The sequence below is a fragment of the Pleurodeles waltl genome, chromosome 7 (assembly GCF_031143425.1).
Source record: "Pleurodeles waltl isolate 20211129_DDA chromosome 7, aPleWal1.hap1.20221129, whole genome shotgun sequence".
In the NCBI taxonomy this organism is placed as follows: Eukaryota; Metazoa; Chordata; class Amphibia; order Caudata; family Salamandridae; genus Pleurodeles; species Pleurodeles waltl.
This window is the reverse complement of record NC_090446.1, coordinates 1,479,750,409-1,479,773,985: the sequence shown is the minus strand read 5'-3', so window position 1 is coordinate 1,479,773,985 and position 23,577 is coordinate 1,479,750,409. Positions and strand designations below refer to the sequence as shown.

At 44.6% G+C, this 23,577-nt stretch overlaps 1 protein-coding gene across 1 annotated transcript in view; it reads right to left on the bottom strand.

Annotated features, from left to right (window-relative positions):
* The window catches only part of ETFB (electron transfer flavoprotein subunit beta), a 244,895-nt gene that overhangs the window by 56,545 nt on the left and 164,773 nt on the right, over positions 1-23,577 (bottom strand). Inside the window, exon 6 of the mRNA XM_069201211.1 lies at positions 11,960-12,140. Coding sequence (XP_069057312.1) covers positions 11,970-12,140 — 171 coding nt within the window. The 3' untranslated portion in view covers positions 11,960-11,969. The remainder of the gene's footprint in view (positions 1-11,959; positions 12,141-23,577) is intronic.

The following is a 23,577-nucleotide window of genomic DNA, read 5'->3' as shown; positions in this document are numbered from 1 at the left end:
TCTATTGAATCAAACAGAACTCACTGAAGGCTCTCACTCGTACTAAAGCCACTTTATCTATATGACAAGTAAACAGCATTCCAACAAGAAATGCTGTGCAAAGCAAAAGAAGACGTACAAGTGATTGGACAAGAGCTATTCAGGGTCACATTTCACTTTTTGGAGGTACGACTGTGAGGTGGGCTTGAAATAGATAAGAGAGAAACAGAACATATTTTTGCAGGGAGTCCAAGTCCAGCGATAGGAGGGCCCTGCTTTGGACAATGAGATGGATTGTCCAAACCAATAACAAGCAGAACAGAAGGACTTGGGGGAAGACGAGGAGATTTAGGTTGGATGAGTGAAGGTTGCACAGGAGAACATATCTGCTCAACATTGGGTTGTATCATATACGGCTTTAATATCAGAATCACAGGTGTGTTTATAGTCCTGTTATTTGCTTATACCCAGACTCATTGTTAACAATAGTGGGAAGTGTGTATGTACCTGGGAAAATTACAGTGAACTAATCTTATGTTGTTCTTGACCCTGTGCGAGAAGGCACAACTTTTGGTTCCCAAGCTCTGGAACTCAATTTGTTTGAATATCGGGGTCACGGACAACCACATGCCCTTTGAAGTAACAGTGAAAACTTAATTTGGCTAACTCTTTGGATTTTTACACCCTCTTCTGTATTTGCTCATTTAGCACTAGGGAAACATCGGGTGTTACTCTCCGCTTAATAAATAAATAAACACATATATAATTAATAATAACGGTCTTGTTGCAAAATGTAGAACTTTATCCAGTAAAAGGAGGGAGTACTGAGCAAAACCAACAAGTAGGCTTTTTCAATAATTTAGTTTTGCTCTTTACAAAGTCAGAGAATGATGCTTTAACATTGCAAAAGGGGATTTCTTGTGCACACTAAGTGCATGGTTTCTGGTACCTGTAGATGTAATTTGGTATTCCATGGTAGGGTTGAATATTTTGCTCAAAATTCTGGCTGAAGGTGTAGGCGTGAGAATGCTTGGTGGGGGTGGGGGGTGGAGGGGGGAGTGCAATACTAATTGGAAGATTAAGTTCAGACTTGGCAAGGAAGTATAGAAAGTAAAAGAGAGAGGGCATCCAACCAATGATGAATGGCTGCAAGGCAGTCAGGTTTTGGACTGGCGATCAGGAGTAAAATTTGGGAAGGAAGAGGATATTAGTGAGTTCGTGATCAGATAGAGAAGAGCACCACAAGACACAAGAAGAGCAATCAAAAAAGAGAAATGTAACCAGTTGAGTGATTGGTTTGTGATTCCTAGAGTAGTTAGTAGAGAAAGGAAACTGTCATGGTTCACTGTATCAAACGTTGAAGAGAGAACAAGCAGTATTGGTGTCTATTATGGAGTGCAGTGGTGACGGAGTTAGCATTTTCTTTTATAGTAAATCACTACTTCAGATGGCTGATCATACTAAAATCACTATAAAACACAGCTAATCAGACTAACACCATTTTATCTGAGATAGGTGGTCATAAAAAGTACCACTCCGCCTAGCTAATTAGCCATACTAAGGAGGCCTCCTTTTGGAAATTAGTTATGTAGAAACCAGATGACAGGTACACAACAGAATTAATACCTTGCTTTGAAACAAGACTGTTGCTGCAACTGGGTCCGTATTATGTTTCCGGTGTACTGCTCATGTATGCGCTATGGATCCACTTTAAACCGGTGTGCCGGGCGCAAACGTAAACAGTGCGTCTGATTACAATGAATGCGCTGCCATCAGGGCAGCCGTGAACTGGGGTCAGCGCATTCAGTGGAATATGGAGCAGCTGCTTTAATTAGCCACTCCCTGTTGCACTGTGCAGGGGGCACCCGCCTGCACTTCAGAGAGGGGACACGGATCCCACGTGTAGGCAGATGCAGTGGGTCATTGCACCCGTTTGCAAGGGGATGTCTGTAGGGTCACTGTCAGTGTGCCTCCTGATGGCTTCTTTGCCTTTGAGCTGACGTTCATAACACTGTGCGGACGCACACACAAAGAGGTTCCCTCATTTGCATGGGGCCACGCCCCCATGAAAATGAGGTAATAACTTCTCGAGATAGTGATGCTGCTACCTGTGCGCACGCGCTGTAAGTATTACAGAAGGTGCCACTCTAGCGCCTGCAGCCGGTTTTGTAATACCAAAGTGTCCCGGGGCGAGCCCAGCGGAAGCACAAGCCCACTGTGGCTCAGGGCATTTTATGTAATAAGTAACAATCTTTCTAACAACATGTAGCACCCTCCCTCCCTATCCTCTTTGGACCTCTATGCACCCTCTTTCTACATTTAATTGAATTTATTCCGTCATCTCAATCCTCTACTCTGATATAATGTTTTAGTTAATAACAAATATTGTTCATTCATTTCAAAACTCGCCAGTTTAGTTTGTGAAAATGTTGGTGCACATATTGCTGTATTTACAATTCATATAGAGATTTATAATGTCCTGTACACGAAACAATGCATAGATCATCTCTAAATTGGCTTGTATCCAAAATTGAATAAAATATTTTGTAATTAAGAAGTATTTGCTTCTAAAATCCTACAAGCGTTACTTATTATATGGGCTCTGTTTAAGTCAATATTGGGATACCCCACAAAACGACTAACGACCAAGCAAGATGTCTCGCCAAAGTTGCTGGATACCTGCTCCTCGGGCAATACATTTCCCAAAAAGAATCAGAACTTCCTGTCTAGGTCTGCAGTAGGAATATTTCAGTTACAGTCCTTGCATTAACAGCCTGCATGATGTACTTCAAAACACGCATCAATATGAACAAATGATTCTATTAAAAGTGATGGCTCTCCAACCGTGCGGTGCCAACAGATAAGTGCGGTCATACTGTACCTTACGGACGCGTCTGTAAAGGTAGATGGGTGTCCTTCGTAGAGCTAAGAGGGCAATCTCACACTCCTAAATCTTATTATTTTCATAATTCAAACAGTGTAGCTGTATCAGCAGTCTGAAGGACTCACTTAAGCTCTCGGAAAAAACAATGATATGTGGCAGGAAGCTAAAGCCTTGCGTCAGCCGATCTGAAGCAATCCCTGCAATAGAGTGCATCCTGCTTCTTCACTCCTGAGCAGGGGCCATCTCTCAGTCCGGTGCACATCTGGGAGCGGAGATATATAAGTGGCGCCTAGGTCCCAGCCCATATCTGGAAACTTAGCCTGTGCAGTCTTCTGTCTACACTTCTCACAGAAGCAGGTAACCTCTGGTCACTCCTCAGGCTGACATACCGCTCAAGCCATTCTTCAGAAGTTAAAAATCTTGTATTTTTGCCAATGATAACAATAAAGGCTTTATGTACTGTAGGAAGTTGGCTCTGTATGCACTATTTCAAGTAAGGAATAGTATGCACAGAGTTCAAGGGTTCCCCTTAGAGGTAAGATAGTGGCAAAAAGAGATAATTCTAATGCTCTATTTTGTGGTAGTGTGGTCGAGCAGTAGGCTTATCAAAGGAGTAGTGTTAAGCATTTGTTGTACATACACAAGCAATAAATGAGGAACACACACTCAAAGACAATTCCAGGCCAATAGGTTTTTGTATAGAAAAATATATTTTCTTAGTTTGTTTTAAGAACCACAGGTTCAAATTTTATATGTAATACTTCAAATGAAAGGTATTGCAGGTAGGTACTTTAGGAACTTTGAATAATCACAATAGCATATATACTTTTCACATAAATCACATATAGCTATTTTAAAACTAGACACTTAGTGCAATTTTCACAGTTCCTAGGGGGAGTAAGAGTTTGTTAGTTCTTGCAGGTAAGTAAACCACCTACGGGGTTCAAGTTTGGGTCCAAAGTAGCCCACCGTTGGGGGTTCAGAGCAACCCCAAAGTTACCACACCAGCAGCTCAGGGCCGGTCAGGTGCAGAGGTCAAAGTGGTGCCCAAAACGCATAGGCTTCAAAGGAGAAGGGGGTGCCCCAGTTCCAGTCTGCTAGCAGGTAGGTACCCGCATCTTCGGAGGGCAGACCAGGGGGGTTTTGTAGGGCACCGGGGGGACACAAGTCAGCACAGAAAGTACACCCTCAGCAGCACGGGGGCGGCCGGGTGCAGTGTGCAAACATGCGTCGGGTTTTCAATAGAAAGCAATGGGAGACCAAGGGGTCTCTTCAGCAATGCAGGCAGGCAAGGGGGGGGGGGGGCTCCTCGGGGTAGCCACCACCTAGGCAAGGGAGAGGTCCTCCTGGGGTTCACTCCTGCACTGGAGTTCCGATCTTTCAGGTCCTGGGGGCTGCGGGTGCAGAGTCTTTACCAGGCGTCGGGATCTGGGAGTCAGGCAGTCGCGGTCAGGGGGAGCCTCGGGATTCCCTCTGCAGGCGTCGCTGTGGGGGCTCAGGGGGGGCAACTCTGACTACTCACGGTCTCGCAGTCGCCGGGGACTCCTCCCTGAAGTGTTGTTTCTCCACAAGTCGAGCCGGGGGCGTCGGGTGCAGAGTAGGAAGTCTCACGCTTCCGGCGGGAAACGCAAGTTGTTTTAAAGTTGCTCCTTTGAAACAAAGTTGCAGTCTTGGGTGAACAGGGCCGCTGTCCTCAGGAGTTTCTTGGTCCTTCTAGAGCAGGGCAGTCCTCTGAGGATTCAGAGGTCGCTGGTCCCTGGGGAAAGCGTAGCTGGAGCAGTGTCTTTAGAAGTGGGGAGACAGGCCGGTAGAGCTGGGGCCAAAGCTGTTGGTGTCTCCGTATGTCTGCAGGGTTTTTCAGCTTTGCAGTCCTCTTTTTCTTAGGTTGCAGGAATCTATCTTGCTGTGTTCTGGGAGCCCCTAAATACTGAATTTAGGGGTGTGTTTAGGTCTGGGAGGGAAGTAGCCAATGGCTACTGTCCTTGAGGGTGGCTACACCCTCTTTGTGCCTCCTCCCTGAGGGGAGGGGGGGCACATCCCTATTCCTATTGGGGAAATCCTCCATCTGCAAGATGGAGGATTTCTAAAAGTCAGAGTCACCTCAGCTCAGGACACCTTAGGGGCTGTCCTGACTGGCCAGTGACTCCTCCTTGTTTTTCTCATTATCTCTCCTGGACTTGCCGCCAAAAGTGGGGGCTGTGTCCAGGGGGCGGGCATCTCCACTAGCTGGAGTGCCCTGGGGCATTGTAACATGAAGCCTGAGCCTTTGAGGCTCACTGCTAGGTGTTACAGTTCCTGCAGGGGGAGGTGTGAAGCACCTCCACCCAGAGCAGGCTTTTGTTTATGTCCTCAGAGAGCACAAAGGCCCTCACCACATGGGGTCAGAAACTCATCTCTCAGCAGCAGGCTGGCACAGACCAATCAGTCCTGCACTGAACAATTGGGTAAAATACAGGGGGCATCTCTAAGATGCACTCTGTGTGCATTTTTTAATAAATCCAACACTGGCATCAGTGTGGGTTTATTATTCTGAGACGTTTGATACCAAACTTCCCAGTATTCAGTGTAGCCATTATGGAGCTGTGGAGTTCGTTTTTGACAGACTCCCAGACCATATACTCTTATGGCTACCCTGCACTTACAATGTCTAAGTTTTTGCTTAGACACTGTAAGGGCTCATGCACATATACCCTCACCTGTGGTATCGTGCACCCTGCCTTAGGGCTGTAAGGCCTGCTAGAGGGGTGACTTACCTATGCCACAGGCAGTGTGAGGTTGGCATGGCACCCTGAGGGGAGTGCCATGTCGACTTAGTCATTTTCTCCCCACCAGCACACACAAGCTGGCAAGCAGTTTGTCTGTGCTGAGTGAGGGGTCCCTAGGGTGGCATAAGACATGCTGCAGCCCTTAGAGACCTTCCCTGGCATCAGGGCCCTTGGTACCAGGGGTACCAGTTATAAGAGACTTACCTGGATGCCAGGGTTGTGCCAATTGTGGAGACAATTGTACATTTTAGGTGAAAGAACACTGGTGCTGGGGCCTGGTTAGCAGGGTCCCAGCACACTTCTCAGTCAAGTCAGCATCAGTATCAGTATCAGGCAAAAAGTGGGGGGTAACTGCAACAGGGAGCCATTCCTTTACATGTACCATGACCCCTCAGATGCTGTCCACTTTCTATCCCAGCAGATGCACTTTATTTTTGCAAACAAAAAATCTCACTGAAACATTTGCCACCGCACTAAGAATTCACAAGTAAAATAAAATAATAATAAATAAATAAAATGTCAAAGGCTGTGTGGAGAAAAATAATATTCAAAAACAGACATTCATTCTTCAGGCAAGGAGCACTTTGTCATTTTGCTCAAAGTCACCAGTTGGAGACATCGAAAGAAGATGGGGCGATGAGAGCAAGAGCTTGAGTTCCCCAGTCATGCCAACTAACCGTTTTACACTATGTTCAGAATGTAATGCTCTGTGGCTACTAGAAATAAACAATCCCCCCTTCGCTGGTACCAATGTGCATTAGGCAGCTCTAAGGAAGGCACACTGCAAAACAGCTCATCATTTGGAACCCATCACTGGTTCTCCTTTGGTCCGCAGGAAATAAATCAGTAAGAATCCCGACCTGCCCGTTAACGTTCACGTCCGTTTCCTGGAGACATCACCACTGCCCCAAACTTCCCAAAATTCTGAAGAGCGCGTGGGTGTCTTTGGTCTTGGTCACACATAAACCTGCCTGAAACTCTACATAAACATCCTCTGGTCTCAGCAGTAGGCCTGCTGGATGCCTGATTAGGACAGACATTCACTCTGTGGTTCCCGATGGTTCAGAAGCTCAGACTTCTATTCTGCTGCTAGCTGCCTGGTCCTAACCAAACGTTCTGAGCTTCCTGGCACAGTTCTCAGCTACCAAGAGCTGCAGATGTTTTAAAGCCACACTAACATGAAGCTATTTGACTATTATCAATTATGCAATTAATTTGAAAAGGTAATGGTTAGAGTTTCAATGAGCTGAGTCGTGTATTGTGTCGCGGGTAATTGGCAGCCTGCATTAAGTACGGTTACTTGAGTTCCAACTATATTGTATTTAATAATGTCTTTCATGAAACACCATACTTTAAGTTTACATCCTTTTTATTTAGTACAAACAACAACACTGAACAGAAGACAATCAGCGATCTGAAATTCCCTCTCAGGACTAAAAAAGTTCAATACTGCAGGTCCCTACCAACAACACTTTAAATTTCTTGCCATCAAAGGCTCTACGGCCGAAATGGGGGTAAGAGAAGAGAGAGGACAGTGTTTCTGACGTAGTACTCAGTCAGGGTTGGACAACTTCATTTATATAATCAACAAATTTGACCTATTTTACAGCTCGGTGTATTATCCTGATCTAAACACGTCAAACCGGGAATAAACACGGAGTATTTTGGAAAACACAACACCTTTACTTCAACCTCTGCTATCCATCACCCTAATCCACAACATCTGGGTGGTTCTTTGCAGAGGCAAGGTAAGCTCTGGCAGCTTTGTGTTTCGAAAGTGCAAACATCTTGGCCTCTTCACCGACCCTTAGTCTTGCCGGGCAGAACAAAGCGGCTTCCAGTTTTAAGCACAGGCGCTCTTTTTTTTTTTAGAGAATATAATGAGTACGTCTCAAGCTAGGTAAACACAAGTCAGTCTGTATCTACATATTATCATGTCCTTTCTACCCACTGCCCTACTTATCATTTCTCTCGGTCAGTTGTCACCAAGTTCAACAAAAACGACTCCTACATCTGTATGTTTACCCTCAGTACGCTTAGTTGACAACAACTGATCTCTTACCAGCGAAGCATGATGGCCAGCCACGTCTCTTGTAGGAAATGCTGGACCTCCAAACATAAGTAACTCCCATCTTTAAATAGCCAGACCTAGAATTCGGAGTCTGGTGATGTACCAGGAACCTCATTTTCCCACGTTTCCATCCACCGTTATCTCAAGGTTTTCCATTGTGAAGAAAGCCCAGTTTTGAAACATCTGGGAGTTCTCTGAGGTATCCCGCTGCTTGATATCCTCCAGGTTGGTCATTCTCATGCAAACAACCCCTAAGTCCTTTAGCGTTGTGTTCACCCATACTTTGATATCCTTGAATGACTGTCCTAGAGAGGACAACCTCTGTTCCATATTGCTGGAAGACCCATGAACTTTTCACAACTTTGCCATATTCAGAACCACTCACAGACCTGAATAAGGAAGCTCCCTCCTCTGCTTCAGCCTGCTCTTCTATCTCCTTTTGGGATGGCTGCAGTCGAGGTAACCTTGAAGGAAAAAAATCCTCTCCGATGTTCTTTCCTCTCTGTTTTTTTGTCATTGAAAAGTGTTGTATTAATTTGATAGGGGCAGGGTTATCATGGGACAGAGCCCTCTCACAGAACTCACAAGCATCACCCCCATGTCCCCTTATGGCCTCTCCCTCACATGTGCCTCAGCTAAGCTCTGCGTCTGTTGCCAGTAACTTCTTCCAACTGCTGGTTCAGTCGGGGGACTTTCAAAGTGTCCAGAGGGGCAGAGAGTGGCCTCTGGTCGCACAACAATGCAGCATCTACCAGCACCCGAGCGTGAATGACGCTATCTTCTGGTGATGTGGATGGGGGTGTCTTTACCCCAGGGAGTCCCCATTGCAGAGCCGCTGCCACCACAAAAGCTTGCTTCACCTCCAGGCCTCAATGCCAAGATGCAGTTCTGAAGCCTCCCCACTGCGGAGCCTGACACGACTGAAGCCTGGTTCGCAAGCAGGAAGCCCCGCCCGTTCCAATCTTTGTACTTTTATAGGGAATTTTAATCAACATTTTAAATAAAAACTTCAGAAAAAAACTTCAGAACAATGAACTGCCCTTTTCAGCCCTGGCTCATACGTAGCTGCAGCTGTGGGATGGAGAGGAGGCGTATGTTGGAGGGATGTTGGAAAGTACAGCTGCAGATCAAATAGGGCAGGTTCCCAGCCTGAGCTTCGGGCGCAAGGTTCGCTTTGAATCCAAACAATGAAACAAAAGGAGCAGCTTTTTTCAGGTTTTTTTCTTTCTTGAAAGTGGCTGCATTTGCGGAAAACTTAACAGAAACGGATTTAAATGTGTTCTTTCTGTATTCTCTTGGTTTGCCTGGCAAAACAAATACATGTTCATGGGGTGAAATACTTTCGGGTATTGGGGAGTATAAACTGAAAAAGAAAGAATCAGTGAATGTCATACCAAAAATAAATATCTTCCATGGACGCACTTTTTTTCCTTTGGGCCTCTGTATTTCTTATTGGATTCAGTCTGCAGAAAAGCCAAGACACGTGTGACATTTTAAAGGCTAGGCATTTTTATTTCTAAATTGCCATAAATACAATTCTGGTAAAGAAAGTGCGTGACTGCAAGTCCCTCTACGGTTCAGAGTAAGGATATTAAAAGTAGGAGTGGACGGCATATTTGTCCACGTTCTTCTAAAAAATGAAAAGTAATAGACCGCATGTTATCCTAGCAGACTGCTGCCGGACATCTGCTGCTACGTAAACATATGATGTGACATTTAATTAGTAGCATGCGAGTGAAAAATGACAAAACCCAAGTTCGCAGCATATCTGATTCCAGAGCAGACAACCCTAATGGTGAAGTTAAAATCCAGTTGCCATGCACCCAGATGGCAGTTTTCAGAGATGCAGCCTGCTGAAGTCCATTCCAAAGGCATCCAACTCTCCGTTCTGATGATCCCGTTGCCTAGCCACGCAATGCGCAGGGTGGAAGGGCAGCATCTGCTTGAAGCTGTGAAGTGGGGTAGGTGACAACAGAAGCTGGAAAGCGCCTTTCTCCATTCAAAGGAAGAGAAAGCCATGTCCTGCAAGAGGCGCAGGCCAAAGGCTGAGGGTGAACTCGGATGGTCAGGAGAGGGGCATGTGGGAGAGGCATGGGAGAGCTTTGCACACCCGCTACATCGATTAACTATTTTGACACCTTGGTGCATGTAACTCTGAGATGGCTTTGATGCCATATAACACGTATCCGGGAAAAAAGCGAAACACTCATGCAAAGCAAAGAAAGGGAAGTCCGAGCAATGTTTTAAGGTTCTCGAGATCCCACCAGCACTTTATCACACCTTGCTTGACCCACTATTCTCTTGCTGACCGACGAGGCGTTAGTCAACAGCCCAGCCTGTAACGCCTGCGTGTAGCTGGGTACCCTCTATTTTCAGACTGAAGGGTACAGAAATTCCAGAAAAAAAAATGAATGACAGTTAGCTGAGTGCGATAATTTCAGCTGACAAATTGGTGCTGGACATTTTTTAAGGACCTGAAAGTGATATTTTGGGACCTCACTAGAACTTGCAGCGGTTGACTGGAAGTCCAATAGTTAGTTCCGAAGACAGGGGAACATTTTGTCAAGATAGCACTGCTACCAGAATGTTTGAAACAACAGTGCTGAAGCAAGCCAGCCTGAAAATACCCCACTTCAGCTTCCAAGGGAGCCCCGTTTATTTACAACGTACAAAGTTTAACCCCAGGTAGGTCTTCTAATCACAGAATGGCTTTTCTAAGCAATGGTGAAGAAAGATGCAAGAAACCTACTTTTCATTTGTTATGTTATAATATTTATAGAGCAGTGCGCTCGCCGAGAAGGTTGACCTGGCGCTAGATGCAGTAATTTATATAAGCCACAGAAGAAGCTCAATTAGGATGTAGGAAAAAGCTAGGTCTTTAGTTTTGTATAAAAAAAAAAAAAGAGGAAAACGAGTCTCCCGTCGAATAGCAGTGGGGAGTTCATTCTACTGTTAAGAAGCCAGGAAAGAAAAGGCACAGTCACACGGTTGGAGCCCAAATTGATGGCGAATAAATTGTTTTTATAGCGCAAATCTGAAGAGCAGAATTAGGAAAATGAAGAACATTAGGCAGCTTCTTTTCTTCCTGGCATTTTATTGGGTCCACCTGGTTCTGAAGCCAACAGGTGCAGAACCTGTTTCAACTGCAGGTATAAGACAGAATGGGGACGCGCCTGGACCCCCTCAAGAAGTTTCTACGCTTGAGGTAGGTTTAAGAGGCCTTATTTTTAACACTCTGCATCCCAACGGTGAAGCTCAAACAACAATCCAGGACAGAAGGTCTTGCCTAACACCTTGGTGAGAACATCCGGCCTCTATGGAAGCGAAGCAAAAAAAACATGCGATTCAAGCCAAAATGTTGAAGAATGATGCTGATGTCAAAGGATGCTGAATGACGGTGAAAAATACACACAAATAAAGGAGTTTTTTCAGGCATGAAAAAGCCTAGCGAAATCCTCAGTATTCCGAGACACTTCTCAGTGTGTATCTAGTATATCAGTGTATGTGTGTGCTAGTCTGGCAATACTTTCCTTATTTTTTTTTTAGTTTTTAAAAGCGGTTAACATGGTGGTTTTTGGCAATCTGAACAGTTTGATGAATACTATATAAAACCAAAACATGTTCAGAGATGTTGCCTCCTACTGTCATGCTTCCCTGGTTCAAATAAACTATTAAAATAGGTCTATATGAATCCTGCACATAAGCAAAAATATTTTCCATGACAAAGAAATCAATTTCCCTTGGTGGTGCAGACCGTTTGGGTCCTACAGTTCACATCAAGACTGTTGCATCTCTTATAGCCTAACACTCTGATGTCCTATAGTGGCTTCCAAAGTGGTGCACTCTGATCCAAACAATATTTAAATGTTTTCAATACTCCAACCTGGGTTGACAGTTTCTCTGCTTCCCAAGTGTGCAATTGCCATGCTGACATTTGGATGCGAGGAACTGTTCACATTCCACTTGCAAAACAAGTGAACAGGCTAAAATACTTAAGATTTAACTTCTAATTGCATGATTTAAAAGGCTAAAGTTACAAGCAGATGAAACAAATTCACTTTCTTTAAGTGGTCACACATTAAGGGAAATTTAGTGACAACACGTATTTGCTAGTAGGAGGCAAATCTATGTGCGATCCTACTGTGTTTCGTCCAAAAACAAGACGCTGTGTACGGCGTCAACAGTGGGGATATGGTTTCGCTGCAGAAGAGAAGCAGAGTAAGAGCCATTTAAATTCTCTGAATAAGAAAGCGGACCTACCATAACCGCTTCATATCCGGCCAGTCTCCTTTAGTTTGGCTACCAGATCTTCCACGGACTCCACTTTCACCCCGGCCTGCCTCTGCGGGGGCTCCTCTACGCTCAGGATCTGCAGGCGGGATGCTAGGTCCACACCCAGCTCAGAAGGCTTCACCGCCTCAATCTTCTTTTTCTTGGCTTTCTGTTTTGTTTAAAGAAAACATACAGAAAATGTTAGGAGACAGAACGGTTCAACGTATTCAAATGTGTTCATTCACTGAGGAGCACAAGGGGTTAGGAGATGGTAGGCGTTTGAATAGGGTACATTTCCCATCATAATGTAACCACTTCTCAATCTCAAGGGAAGCAGAGGACAGACTTGGAGATCTGATTCCCTCTTTAGCCACCTTCAGTCAGAAGCGGAACGCGCTGCACAGAACCCTGACTGCCAATGGGAAGCAGCCATTACACCACAGGCATTACAGTGTAATGCCTTTACCACACATCCATTACCATGCAATGTCTTTACCTCGCATTGCTCTTACAACTCAACCCTTTTTCCACGATTATGCCTTTACACTGTAATTTAAGAACATATAAGGTAAGTTTGTGCATGTTTGTAAATTTGTTAGAAATGGGGTCTCTAGTTTGCAGACAGTTTACACCCTGTCCATGTAGGGACCCTCACTCCAGTCAGGACAAGGGGGATACCCAGCTCAGATAACCCCTGTCCACCCCTTTGGTATCTTGCCACAAGCAGTCTGGCTCATCTCAGAAGCAACGTGTAAAGCATTTCCACATAACACACAGTAATACAGTGAAAACAGTACAAAAGGACACCGCACCAGTTTTTAGAAAAATAGCAAATATTTCTCTGTGTAAAACAAGACCAAAACGAGAAAAATACAACATACAGTAATAAAGATGTGAATTTTGCAAGAATTATTTAAAAATACAGTTCCTTGAAATCGACAGCTCTGTCTAGGGCTATCACGGCATTGTGAACAACAAATCCAACAGTTCAGGCCAGCCCCGGGGTAGCAGGCCAGCTACGGTGCCGGTAAAACCCACAAAGAGTACCTTGGAATTATTGGGTGTTGTGTTCCTCGCAATGAGATTTGGAGTGCAGCGTCGCTGGTGTCGGCAGGGGTCAGCGGTGGTCGGTTCCAGAGGTCGGAACAGGGGTCATCAAGCCCCTAAAATCCCACGAGTTGCAGGCCGAACTACGGGCTGATGAAGTCAGGAGCGCTGGCATTGGGGATGCGGTGCAAAGTGGGACAATGGACGTGCGGGGCCCACAGGTACGGGTGCAGGCAGCGGCTCGGTGGCGACGTCCTGCTGCGTTGTTGAGACCAGGGCTGTGGTGTGAAGCGGGGTGGGGCGACGTGCGGCATCTCAAGATCGTGGTGCAGGCAGTGGCATAGTCGTTGAAGCACCGTCTTCGGTATGCCCAAGGCGGCGGTACAATGCAGGGCGGGCTCCGTGCAGGCTGCACCGCAACCTGTGGGCATCTATTGACGCTGCTGAAGTCGATATCGCTGGAGTCTATGGACCGGGCCTGCAGTGTGGGATTGGGCACTGTTTGCGTATCTCCCGAGCGGTGTCCTCAGGCCATGGTGCAGGTAGCGGTGCCGGTGTCAGCGCAGAGCTGCAGCATCGGGGATACCAAGGCTCCAGTGTGAGTGAGGTGATGCGGAGACCACAGGTCACAGTGCAAGCAGTGGCTCGGTGATGGTGTCAGATGATGGTGTTGGTGACATCAGAGTTGCAGTGCGAAGCAGGGCACAGCGCCGTCGTTGTCATCAGGTCACGGTGCAGGCAGTGGCATCGGCGGCGCCATGGTGGTTCTTCTTCTGTTGTAGCACAAAACACACTGTTCCCAGTGCTGTAGGCAGATGAACCTGAAGTCTTTGATATTCCTGATATTTCCAACAGGAGGCAAGCTCTACTTCAAGCCCTTGGAGAAACGTCACGAGCAGGATACACAGCAAAGTCCAGTCTTTGTCCTCTTTAAGGCAGAAACAGCAACTGCAGGCCAACTCAGCAAAGAACACACAGCAAAGGGGCAGTACTCCTCCTCCAGCTCTTCTCCTTGGCGGAGGATCCTTTTGATCTAGAAGTGTTCTAAAAGTCGGGAGTTTTGGGTGCACTATTTATACTCATTTCTGCCTTTGGAGTAGGTAAACTTCAAAGGAAAATCTGTGTTGTTCACAAGACCAAGCCTTGTCCAGGCCTGGCTCCAGACGCACTCCAGGCGGTGGGAAACTGCATTGTGTGAGGACAGGCACAGCCCTCTCAGGTGCAGGTGTAATCGCCTCCCTACTCAGGCCCAGGAAGACCCATCAGGATATGCAGACCACACATCAGCTCCCTTTGTGTCACTGTCTAGAGGGTATTCACAACCAGCCCAACTGTCAGTCTGACTCAGACGTGGATTCCACAGACAGGCAGAGGCACAGAATGGTTAAGCAAGAAAATACCCACTTTCTAAAAGTGGCATTATCAAACAGATAGTCTAAAAACCAATTCTACCAAAAGATATTTTTAAATGTGAGTTCAGAGACCCCCAAACTCCCTATCTCTATCTGCTCCCAATGGGAAATTGCACTTAAAAGATATTTAAAGGCAGTCCCCATTTTAACCTATCGGAGAGAGAGGTAGGCTTCTTAATAGTGAAAACGGAATTTGGAAGTATTTCCCTATCAGGACAAGTAAAACACACCAGTACATGTCCTACCTTTTAAATACCTTGCACCCTGCACATGGGGCTACCTCGGGCCTAGCTTGGGGGTGACTTACATGTAGTAAAAGAGAAGGGTTGGGCCTGCAAATGGGTGCACTTGCCAGGTCAAATTCGCAGAACAACACCGTACAGACACTGCAGTGGCAGGTCTGAGACATGTTTACAGGGCTATTTATGTGGGTGGCACAATCATAGCTGCCAGCCCACCAGTAGCATTTGATTTACAGGCCCTGGGCACCTCTAGTGCACTTTACTAGGGACTTACTAGTAAAATAAATATGCCAATTATGGATAACCCAATCACCAATACAATTTATACAGGGAGCACTTGCACTTTAGCACTGACCTGCAGTGGTAAAGTGCACAGAGACAATAAACCAGCAAAAACAAAGTCCAGCATACCAAAATAACAGGAGGTCAGAAGGCAAAAAGACAGGGGGAAGCACCCCAAAAGATGCCAGATCTAACAATATGTATGTATGTGTGTGTGTGTGTGTGTATATATATATATATATAAAAAATGGAAAATGTCACTTACCCAGTGTACATCTGTTCGTGGCATGTTCCGCTGCAGATTCACATGCTGTGCATTACTTCTGCCATCTAGTGTTGGGCTCGGAGTGTTATAAGTTGTTTTTTCTTCGAAGAAGTGTTTTCGAGTCACAAGATCGAGTGGTGACTCCTCTTCGGTTCCATTTCGCAAGGGCATCAACTCCATTGTTAGATTGTTTTCCCGCAGAGGGTAAGGTAGGAGTGATAGAGTATACAGGTAAAAGAAAAGAGATGTCCATGCTAATGCAAATATATATATATATAAATATATATGTATATAGAAATGTTTGTAACAAACGACTATAGGCTCCTGGGGAGGTGGGAGAGTGCATGTGAACTGCAGTGGAACAAGCCACAAACAGATGTACACTGGGTAAGTGACATTTTCCGTTCAGTGGCATGTGTAGTTGCAGATACACATGCTGTGCATAGACTACAAAGCAGTTTGTCCTCCCATAAAAATAGCGGTGGTTAGCCTGTAGGAGTTGAAGTTGTTTAAAATAATTTTCTGAGTACAGCTTGGCCTACTGTGGCTTGTTGTCGTGATAAAACATCTACACAGTAGTGTTTAGTGCATGTATGTGGTGTTGACCAAGTAGCTGCTTTACATATTTCAGCCATTGGTATATTGCCTAAAAAAGCCATTGTAGCACCTTTTTTCCTTGTAGAATGTGCTTTAGGAGTAACTAAGAGCTGTCTTTTGGCTTTAACATAGCATGTTTGGATGCATCTTACAATCCATCTTGCTAAACCTTGTTTTGATATGCAGTTGCCTATATGAGGTTTTTGGAAGGCTACAAACAGTTGTTTAGTCTTTCTGAATGGTTTTGTTCTGTCTATATAGTACATTAAAGCTCTTTTGATGTTTAATGTATGTACAGCTCTTTCTGCCACAGAAGACTGGTACTTCCACTGTTTGATTTATATGAAATGGTGATACGACCTTTGGAAGAAATTTTGGGTTTGTTCTTAGTACAACTTTATGCTTGTGTACCTGGAAGAACGGTTCTTCAATAGTAAAGGCTTGAATTTCACGTACTCTTCTCAAAAACGTTATTGCTACTAGGAAGGCAACCTTCAATGTTAGAAATTGCATTTGGCAGGAGTGCATGGGCTCAAATGGTGGGCCCATAAGTCGTGTAAGCACTATGTTTAAATTCCAAGAGGGGACTTGAGGTGTCCTGGGTGGAATGATGCGTTTTAAACCTTCCATGAAAGCTTTAATGACAGGAACTCTAAATAAGGAGCTGTGGTATATATTTTGTAAATATGCTGAAATTGCAGTACGATTAATTTTTATGATAGAGAATGCTAAATTAGATTATTGTAAATGAAGTAAATAGCATACAATGTCTTGTATTGATGCTGTAAGAGGGTCAATATGTTTAGATTGACAGTACTATACAAATCTTTTCCATTTGTTTACATAGCACTGTCTAGTAGTGGGTTTTCTTGCTTGTTTAATAACTTCCATACATTCTGATGGGAGTTGTAAATATCCAAACTCTATGACCTAAGGAGCCAAATTGCTAGATTGAGTGTTTTGGGATTTGGGTGCCTGATTTGGCCTTTGTTTTGAGTCAACAGATCTGGTCGGTCTGGGAGTTTGGAGTGTGGTACTGCTGACAGGTCTGACCATGTTGTGTAACACGGTTGACGTGCCCATGTTGGTGCTATGAGTATCAAGTTGTGTGAAGTTTGACGCAACTTGTTGACTAGAAACGGAATGACTGGGAGAGGGGGAAAAGCGTAAGCAAATATCCCTGACCAATTGATCTATAGAGCATTGCCCTTGGATAGGGGATGTGGGTGTCTGGATGCGAAGTTTGTAATTTTGTGTTTTTGCTTGTGGCGAACAAATCTATGTTTGGTGTTCCCCATTATTAAAAGTATTTTTGAAGTGCTTGAGGATGAATCTTCCATTCATGTGTTTGTTGGTGATTTCTGCTGAGGATATCCGCCAATTGATTGTCTATCCCTGGAATGTATTGTGCTAACAGGGGAATTTGGTTGTGGATTGCCCATTTTCAAATTTTTTGGGGTAGAAGGGAGAGTTGGGACGAATGTGTCCCTCCCTGTTTGTTTAGGTAATACATGGTTGTCATGTTGTCTGTTTTGAGAAGAACATTCTTCTGTGTGAGAAGAGGTTGAAAAGCTTTGAGTGCTAGGAAGATAGCTAATACCTCCAAGTGATTTATGTGTAGCTGTTTGTGTTTGGCATCCCACTGTCCTTGAATGTTGTGATTGTTTAGGTGAGCTCCCCAAACAATCATTGATGCATCTGTTGTAATTATGGTCTGAGGCACAGGGTCTTGAAATGGCCGCCCTTTGCTTAGATTTGTGGAATTCCACCACTGAAGGGACATGCATGTTTGCCGGTCTATCAACACTAGACCTTGAAGTTGACCGTGTGCCTGTGACCATTGTTGTGCAAGGCACTATTGTAAGAACCGCATGTTTAGTCTTGCGTGTGGAGCAATTGCAATACATGATGCCATCATTCCTAAAATGTTCATGACAAACCTGACAGTGTACCGTTGATTTGTTTGTATTTGTGTGATTACATTTTGGAATGTTTGTATTCTTTGTGTATTTGGACATGCTAGCGTTTTCTGAGTATTTAGTATTGCACCCAAATGCTGTTGTATTTATGCTGGTTGTAGATGTGACTTTTGGTAGTTTGTTGAGAACCCTAGCGTGTGCAAGGTTTGGGTTACGTAATTCGTATGGTTTTGGCATTGCGTATGACTGTTTGATTTTATTAGCCAATCGTCTAGATATGGAAAGACATGTATATGTTGTCTTCTTAGGTAGGCTGCCACTACTGCTAGGCACTTTGTGACTACCCTTGGAGCTGTTGTTATTCCAAAGGTTAACACTTTGAACTGATAGTGCTTTCCTTGAATGACAAACCTGAGATATTTTCTGTGTGCAGGATGGATGGGTATATGAAAGTACGCATCTTTGAGGTCTAATGCTGTCATGAAATCGTGTTTTTGGAGTAGTGGGATAACATCCTGTAGAGTAACCATGTGAAAATGTTCTGACAGGATGTAAAGATTGAGGGTCCTGAAATCTAATATTGGTCTGAGGGTGCCATCTTTTTGGGGAATTAGGAAATATAGTGAGTAAACTCCTGTCCCTATTTGAGATTGTGGTACCGATTCTATTGCTTGTTTGAGTAATAGAGATTGGATCTCTTCCTGTAACAGAATGATGTGTTATATGGATAGTTTGTGTGACCTTGGTGGTATATTTGGAGGAGTGTGTATCAATTCTAGGCAATAGCCATTGCGGATAATTGATACTACCCAATTGTCTGTGGTAATGTTTTGCCAATTTGTGTGGAACTGTTGTCGTCTCCCCCCCCACAGGAGAGGTGTGGAGTGGAAGGGAATGAGACAAGTCACTGTTTAGGGTGCTGTGGAGGTTGCTTAGAGGTCTGAAATTTCCCTCTATTTCTGGGGTACTGTCCTCTATATGTGCCCCTAAAACCAACTCTTTGGTATTGTGGTTGGTAGGCTGGTTTTGCCTGTGATGTGGATGCCTCTGTTTGTGGTCTGAACACACCTCGAAACTGAGGTTTCCGAAAGGATCCCCTGTATGGTGTCGAGCATAGTGCACCCATTGCCTTTGCCGTGTCTGAATTGTTCCTTAATTTTTCTATGGCTGTGTCAACCTCTGGCCCAAAAAGTTGTTTTTTTATTGAATGGCATATTTAACACAGCCTGCTGTATTTCAGGTTTAAAACCTGAAGATCTGAGCCATGCATGCCTACATATTGTCACTGCAGTATTAACACTTCTAGCAGCAGTGTCTGCTGCATCCAGGGCTTATAGAATTTGATTATTAGTAATGGCTTGCCATTCTTCCACTACTTGTTGTGCCCTCTTTTGGTGTTCTTTTGGGGAGATGCTGGATTATGTCTTGCATCTCGTCCCAATGGGCCCTGTCATATCGAGCTAACAGTGCTGGGAGTTAGATATCCCTCCACTGATTTGCTGCCTGGGATGCAACTCGCTTCCCTGCAGCATAACATTTTCTGCTCTGTTTGTCAGGTGGGGGCGCATCTCCTGATGACTGTTCACTCTTTTTTCTGGCAGCACTAACTACCACAGAATCTGGAGGAACTTGATGGGTTATGTAATCAGGATCAGAGGGTGGAGGCTTATACTTCTTCTCTATCCTGGGTGTTATTATACGTGCCTTAACAGGCTCACTAAATATTTGATTGCCGTGTTTTAACATGCCTGGGAGCATGGGAAGGCATTGGTATTTTGAGTGTGTTGAGGATAGGGTGTTAAACAAGAAATCCTCTTCCAGTGGTTCCGTATGCATGGTTACCCCATGGTATGCTGCAGCCCTAGCTAAAACTTGATTGTAAACAGTGCTATCCTCAGGTGGTGAAGGTTTAGAGGGATAGCTGTCTGGGTCATTGCTAGGAATGGGATCTGGATAATAAAGGTCCCATGCATCCATAATGTCTTGCTGTGAGTCGAAAGAGTGAGTGGGTGACTGCACTGGTGTAGGACTAGTAGGAGGAGAGGTAGGCAGGTGTGGAGAGTGAGGAGGAGATGAGGAGGAGAAGATTGAGGAGGTGGTGGTTTCTCCTTCTGCATTGGCACTTTTGCTGGAGGCTGCATAGTGATACTCCTCTTCAGAGTTTTTGTGACTTACTTTAAGTCGTTTTGAAAGTCCATGTTCCTTTGTGTATGCTGGCCTTTTCAGCTCCGAAGCAGGCTTTTTCGGGATCGAAAAGATGACGCGGTTGATGCTCTCGGCTCCGAAAGCGATTTCCGAATTTTTTACTCTGAAAAATGATGTTTGTCGGACACAGAGCCTTTTGTTGCCGCCGATGTTTTGCGAGGAGTGGCCTTTTTCGGTGCCCAACTGGTAAGTTGGTCACCGGTAGTCTTTTTTCGGGCCGAGCCAGGGCCTTCCGGTAGTGGCGTACCCAAAACCTTATATTTTTGCTTTTGTGAGGATACAGGGGCAGGCGTACTCACATGTTGTCCTGCTGAGACTGGTCTGTCTTCTTCTGATTTCTGTTCGGAGTCGGAACCTCGAACCAAGACCGCTGGTTGCATGATTTCTTCCTCCTCCACGTCGAGAAGTTTGCTGGTTCTTGACGCCATTTCGAGTCTTCGTGCCCTCCTGTCACGAAGAGTCTTTTTGGAATGGAAGAATCGACAGGCCTCACAATTTTCTTCCCGATGGTCCGGGGAAAGGCAAAGATTGCAAACGAGATGCTGGTCCCTATACGGATATTTCGCGTGGCACCGAGGACAGAACTGGAATGGAGTCCGATCCATGAGGCTTCCACGTGGTCGGCCGAATAGGCCTGAGTTGGGCGCAAGCGCCCCGAAGGGCGAGTAAAGTTGACTTCTCCGACGGTACGGATGTGTCGATGGAACATGTAAACCCGATCGATACAATACAGACGAAAAGAAAGTGTTTTCAAAGTTTTCCGAATCGAAATCTCGGAGAGAGAGGAAACATGTCCGAACCAGACGGTGGAAAGAAAACAATCTAACAATGGAGTCGATGCCCATGCGCAATGGAACCGAAGAAGAGGAGTCACTCTATCTCGTGACTTGAAAACACTTCTTCGAAGAAAAAAAACTTGTAACACTCCGAGCCCAACACCAGATGGCAGAAGTAATGCTCAGCATGTGTATCTGCAGCTACACATGCCACCGAACACACACACACACACACACACACACACACACACATACATATATATATATATGGAAAATGTCACTTACCCAGTGTACATCTGTTCGTGGCATGAGACGCTGCAGATTCACATGCTTTGCCCATCCCGCCATCTAGTGTTGGGCTCGCATTGTTACAAGTTGTTTTTCTTCAAAGAATTATTTTCGAGTCACGAGATCGAGGGACTCCTCCCCTTTCGGCTCCATTGTGCATGGGCGTCGAATCCATCTTAGATTATTTCCCCCGCAGAGGGTGAGGTAGGAGTTGTGTATTATAGTAATAGTGCCCATGCAATGGAGTAAATATGTATGTACATAATGTGGTTTAAAGTGATATATTTACAAATTTACAAATGTTCAAGATCAACTTTGAAACAGCTACAGGCTCCCGGGGAGGCAGGTGGGCACATGTGAATCTGCAGCGTCTCATGCCACGAACAGATGTACACTGGGTAAGAGACATTTTCCGTTCGATGGCATGTGTAGCTGCAAATACATATGCTTTGCATAGACTAGTAAGCAGTTATCTCCCCAAAAGTGGTGGCTCAGCTTGTAGGAGTTGAAGTTGTTTGAAATAAAGTTCGTAGTACTGCTTGTCCTACTGTGGCTTGTGTTAACACATCCATGCAGTAGTGTTTGGTGAATGTATGAGGCGTAGACCATGTGGCTGCCTTACATATTTCAGTCATTGGAATGTTTCCTAGAAAGGCCATAGTAGCACCATTTTTCCTAGTTGAATGTGCCTTTGGTGTTATAGGCAGTTCTCTTTTTGCTTTGAGATAACAGGTTTGAATACATTTAACTATCCATCTGGCAATGCCTTGTTTGGATATTGGATTCCCTGTATGAGGTTTTTGAAAAGCAACGAACAGTTGTTTTGTTTTCCGTATTTGTTTTGTTCTATCAATGTAGTACATTAAAGCTCTTTTGATGTCTAATGTATGTAGTGCTCTTTGCGCTACAGAATCTGGTTCTGGAAAGAACACTGGTAGTTCTACTGTTTGATTTAAGTGAAACGGTGATATGACTTTTGGTAAGAACTTTGGGTTAGTTCGTAAAACTACTTTATGCTTGTGTATCTGAATAAAGGGTTCTTGTATGGTAAATGCCTGTATTTCACTTACTCTTCTTAGAGATGTGATGGCAATGAGAAACGCTACTTTCCATGTTAAATATTGTATGTCACATGAGTGCATGGGTTCAAAAGGTGGACCCATGAGTCGTGTTAAGACAATGTTAAGGTTTCACGAAGGAGCTGGTGGCGTTCTTGGTAGAATAATTCTCTTTAGCCCCTCCATAAATGCTTTTATGACTGGGATCCTAAATAATGAAGTTGAGTGCGTAATTTGGAGATAAGCTGTAATTGCGGTAAAATGTATTTTAATGGATGAAAAAGCTAGCTTTGACTTTTGTAAATGCAGTAAGTAGCTTACGATGTGTTTAGCAGATGCGTGTAATGGCTGAATTTGATTATTATGGCAATAATAAACAAATCTTTTCCACTTATTTGCATAGCAATGTCTTGTGGTTGGTTTCCTTGCTTGTTTTATGACCTCCATACATTCCTGTGTAAGGTCTAGATGTCCGAATTCTAAGACTTCAGGAGCCAAATTGCTAGATTCAGTGATGCTGGATTTGGATGCCTGATCTGTTGTTTGTGTTGAGTTAACAGATCTGGTCTGTTTGGAAGCTTGATATATGAGGCACTACTGAGAGGTCTAGTAGTGTTGTGTACCACGGTTGTCTTGCCCATGTTGGTGCTATTAGTATGAGTTTGAGTTTGTTTTGACTCAATTTGTTTACTAGATACGGAAGGAGTGGGAGAGGGGGAAAAGCGTATGCAAATATCCCTGACCAGCTCATCCATAATGCATTGCCCGGAGATTGATCTTGTGGGTACCTGGATGCGAAGTTTTGGCATTTTGCGTTTTCTTTTGTTGCAAATAGGTCTATTTGTGGTGTTCCCCATCTTTGGAAGTAAGTGTTTAGTATTTGGGGGTGAATCTCCCATTCGTGGATCTGTTGGTGATCCTAAAAGAGATTGTCTGCTAACTGATTCTGAATCCCTGGAATAAACTGTGCTATTAGGCGAATGTGGTTGTGAATCGCCCAATGCCATATTCTCTGTGCCAGGAGACACAACTGTGTCGAGTGTGTTCCTCCCTGTTTGTTCAGATAATACATTGTTGTCATGTTGTCTGTTTTGACAAGAATGTGTTTGTGGCTTATTATGGGTTGAAATGCCTTCAGCGCTAGAAATACTGCCAGTAGTTCTAAATGATTTATGTGAAACTGCTTTTGCTGAGTGTCCCATTTTCCTTGGATGCTGTGTTGATTGAGGTGTGCTCCCCACCCTATCATGGAGGCATCTGTCGTTATTACGTATTGAGGCACTGGGTCTTGGAAAGGCCGCTCTTGGTTTAAATTTATATTGTTCCACCATTGAAGCGAGGTGTATGTTTGGCGGTCTATCAACACTAGATCTAGAAGCTGACCCTGTGACCATTGTGATGCTAGGCACTGTTGTAAGGGCCGCATGTGCAACCTTGCGTTTGGGACAATGGCTATGCATGAGGACATCATGCCTAGTAGTTTCATCACCATCTTGACTTGTATCTTCTGTTTTG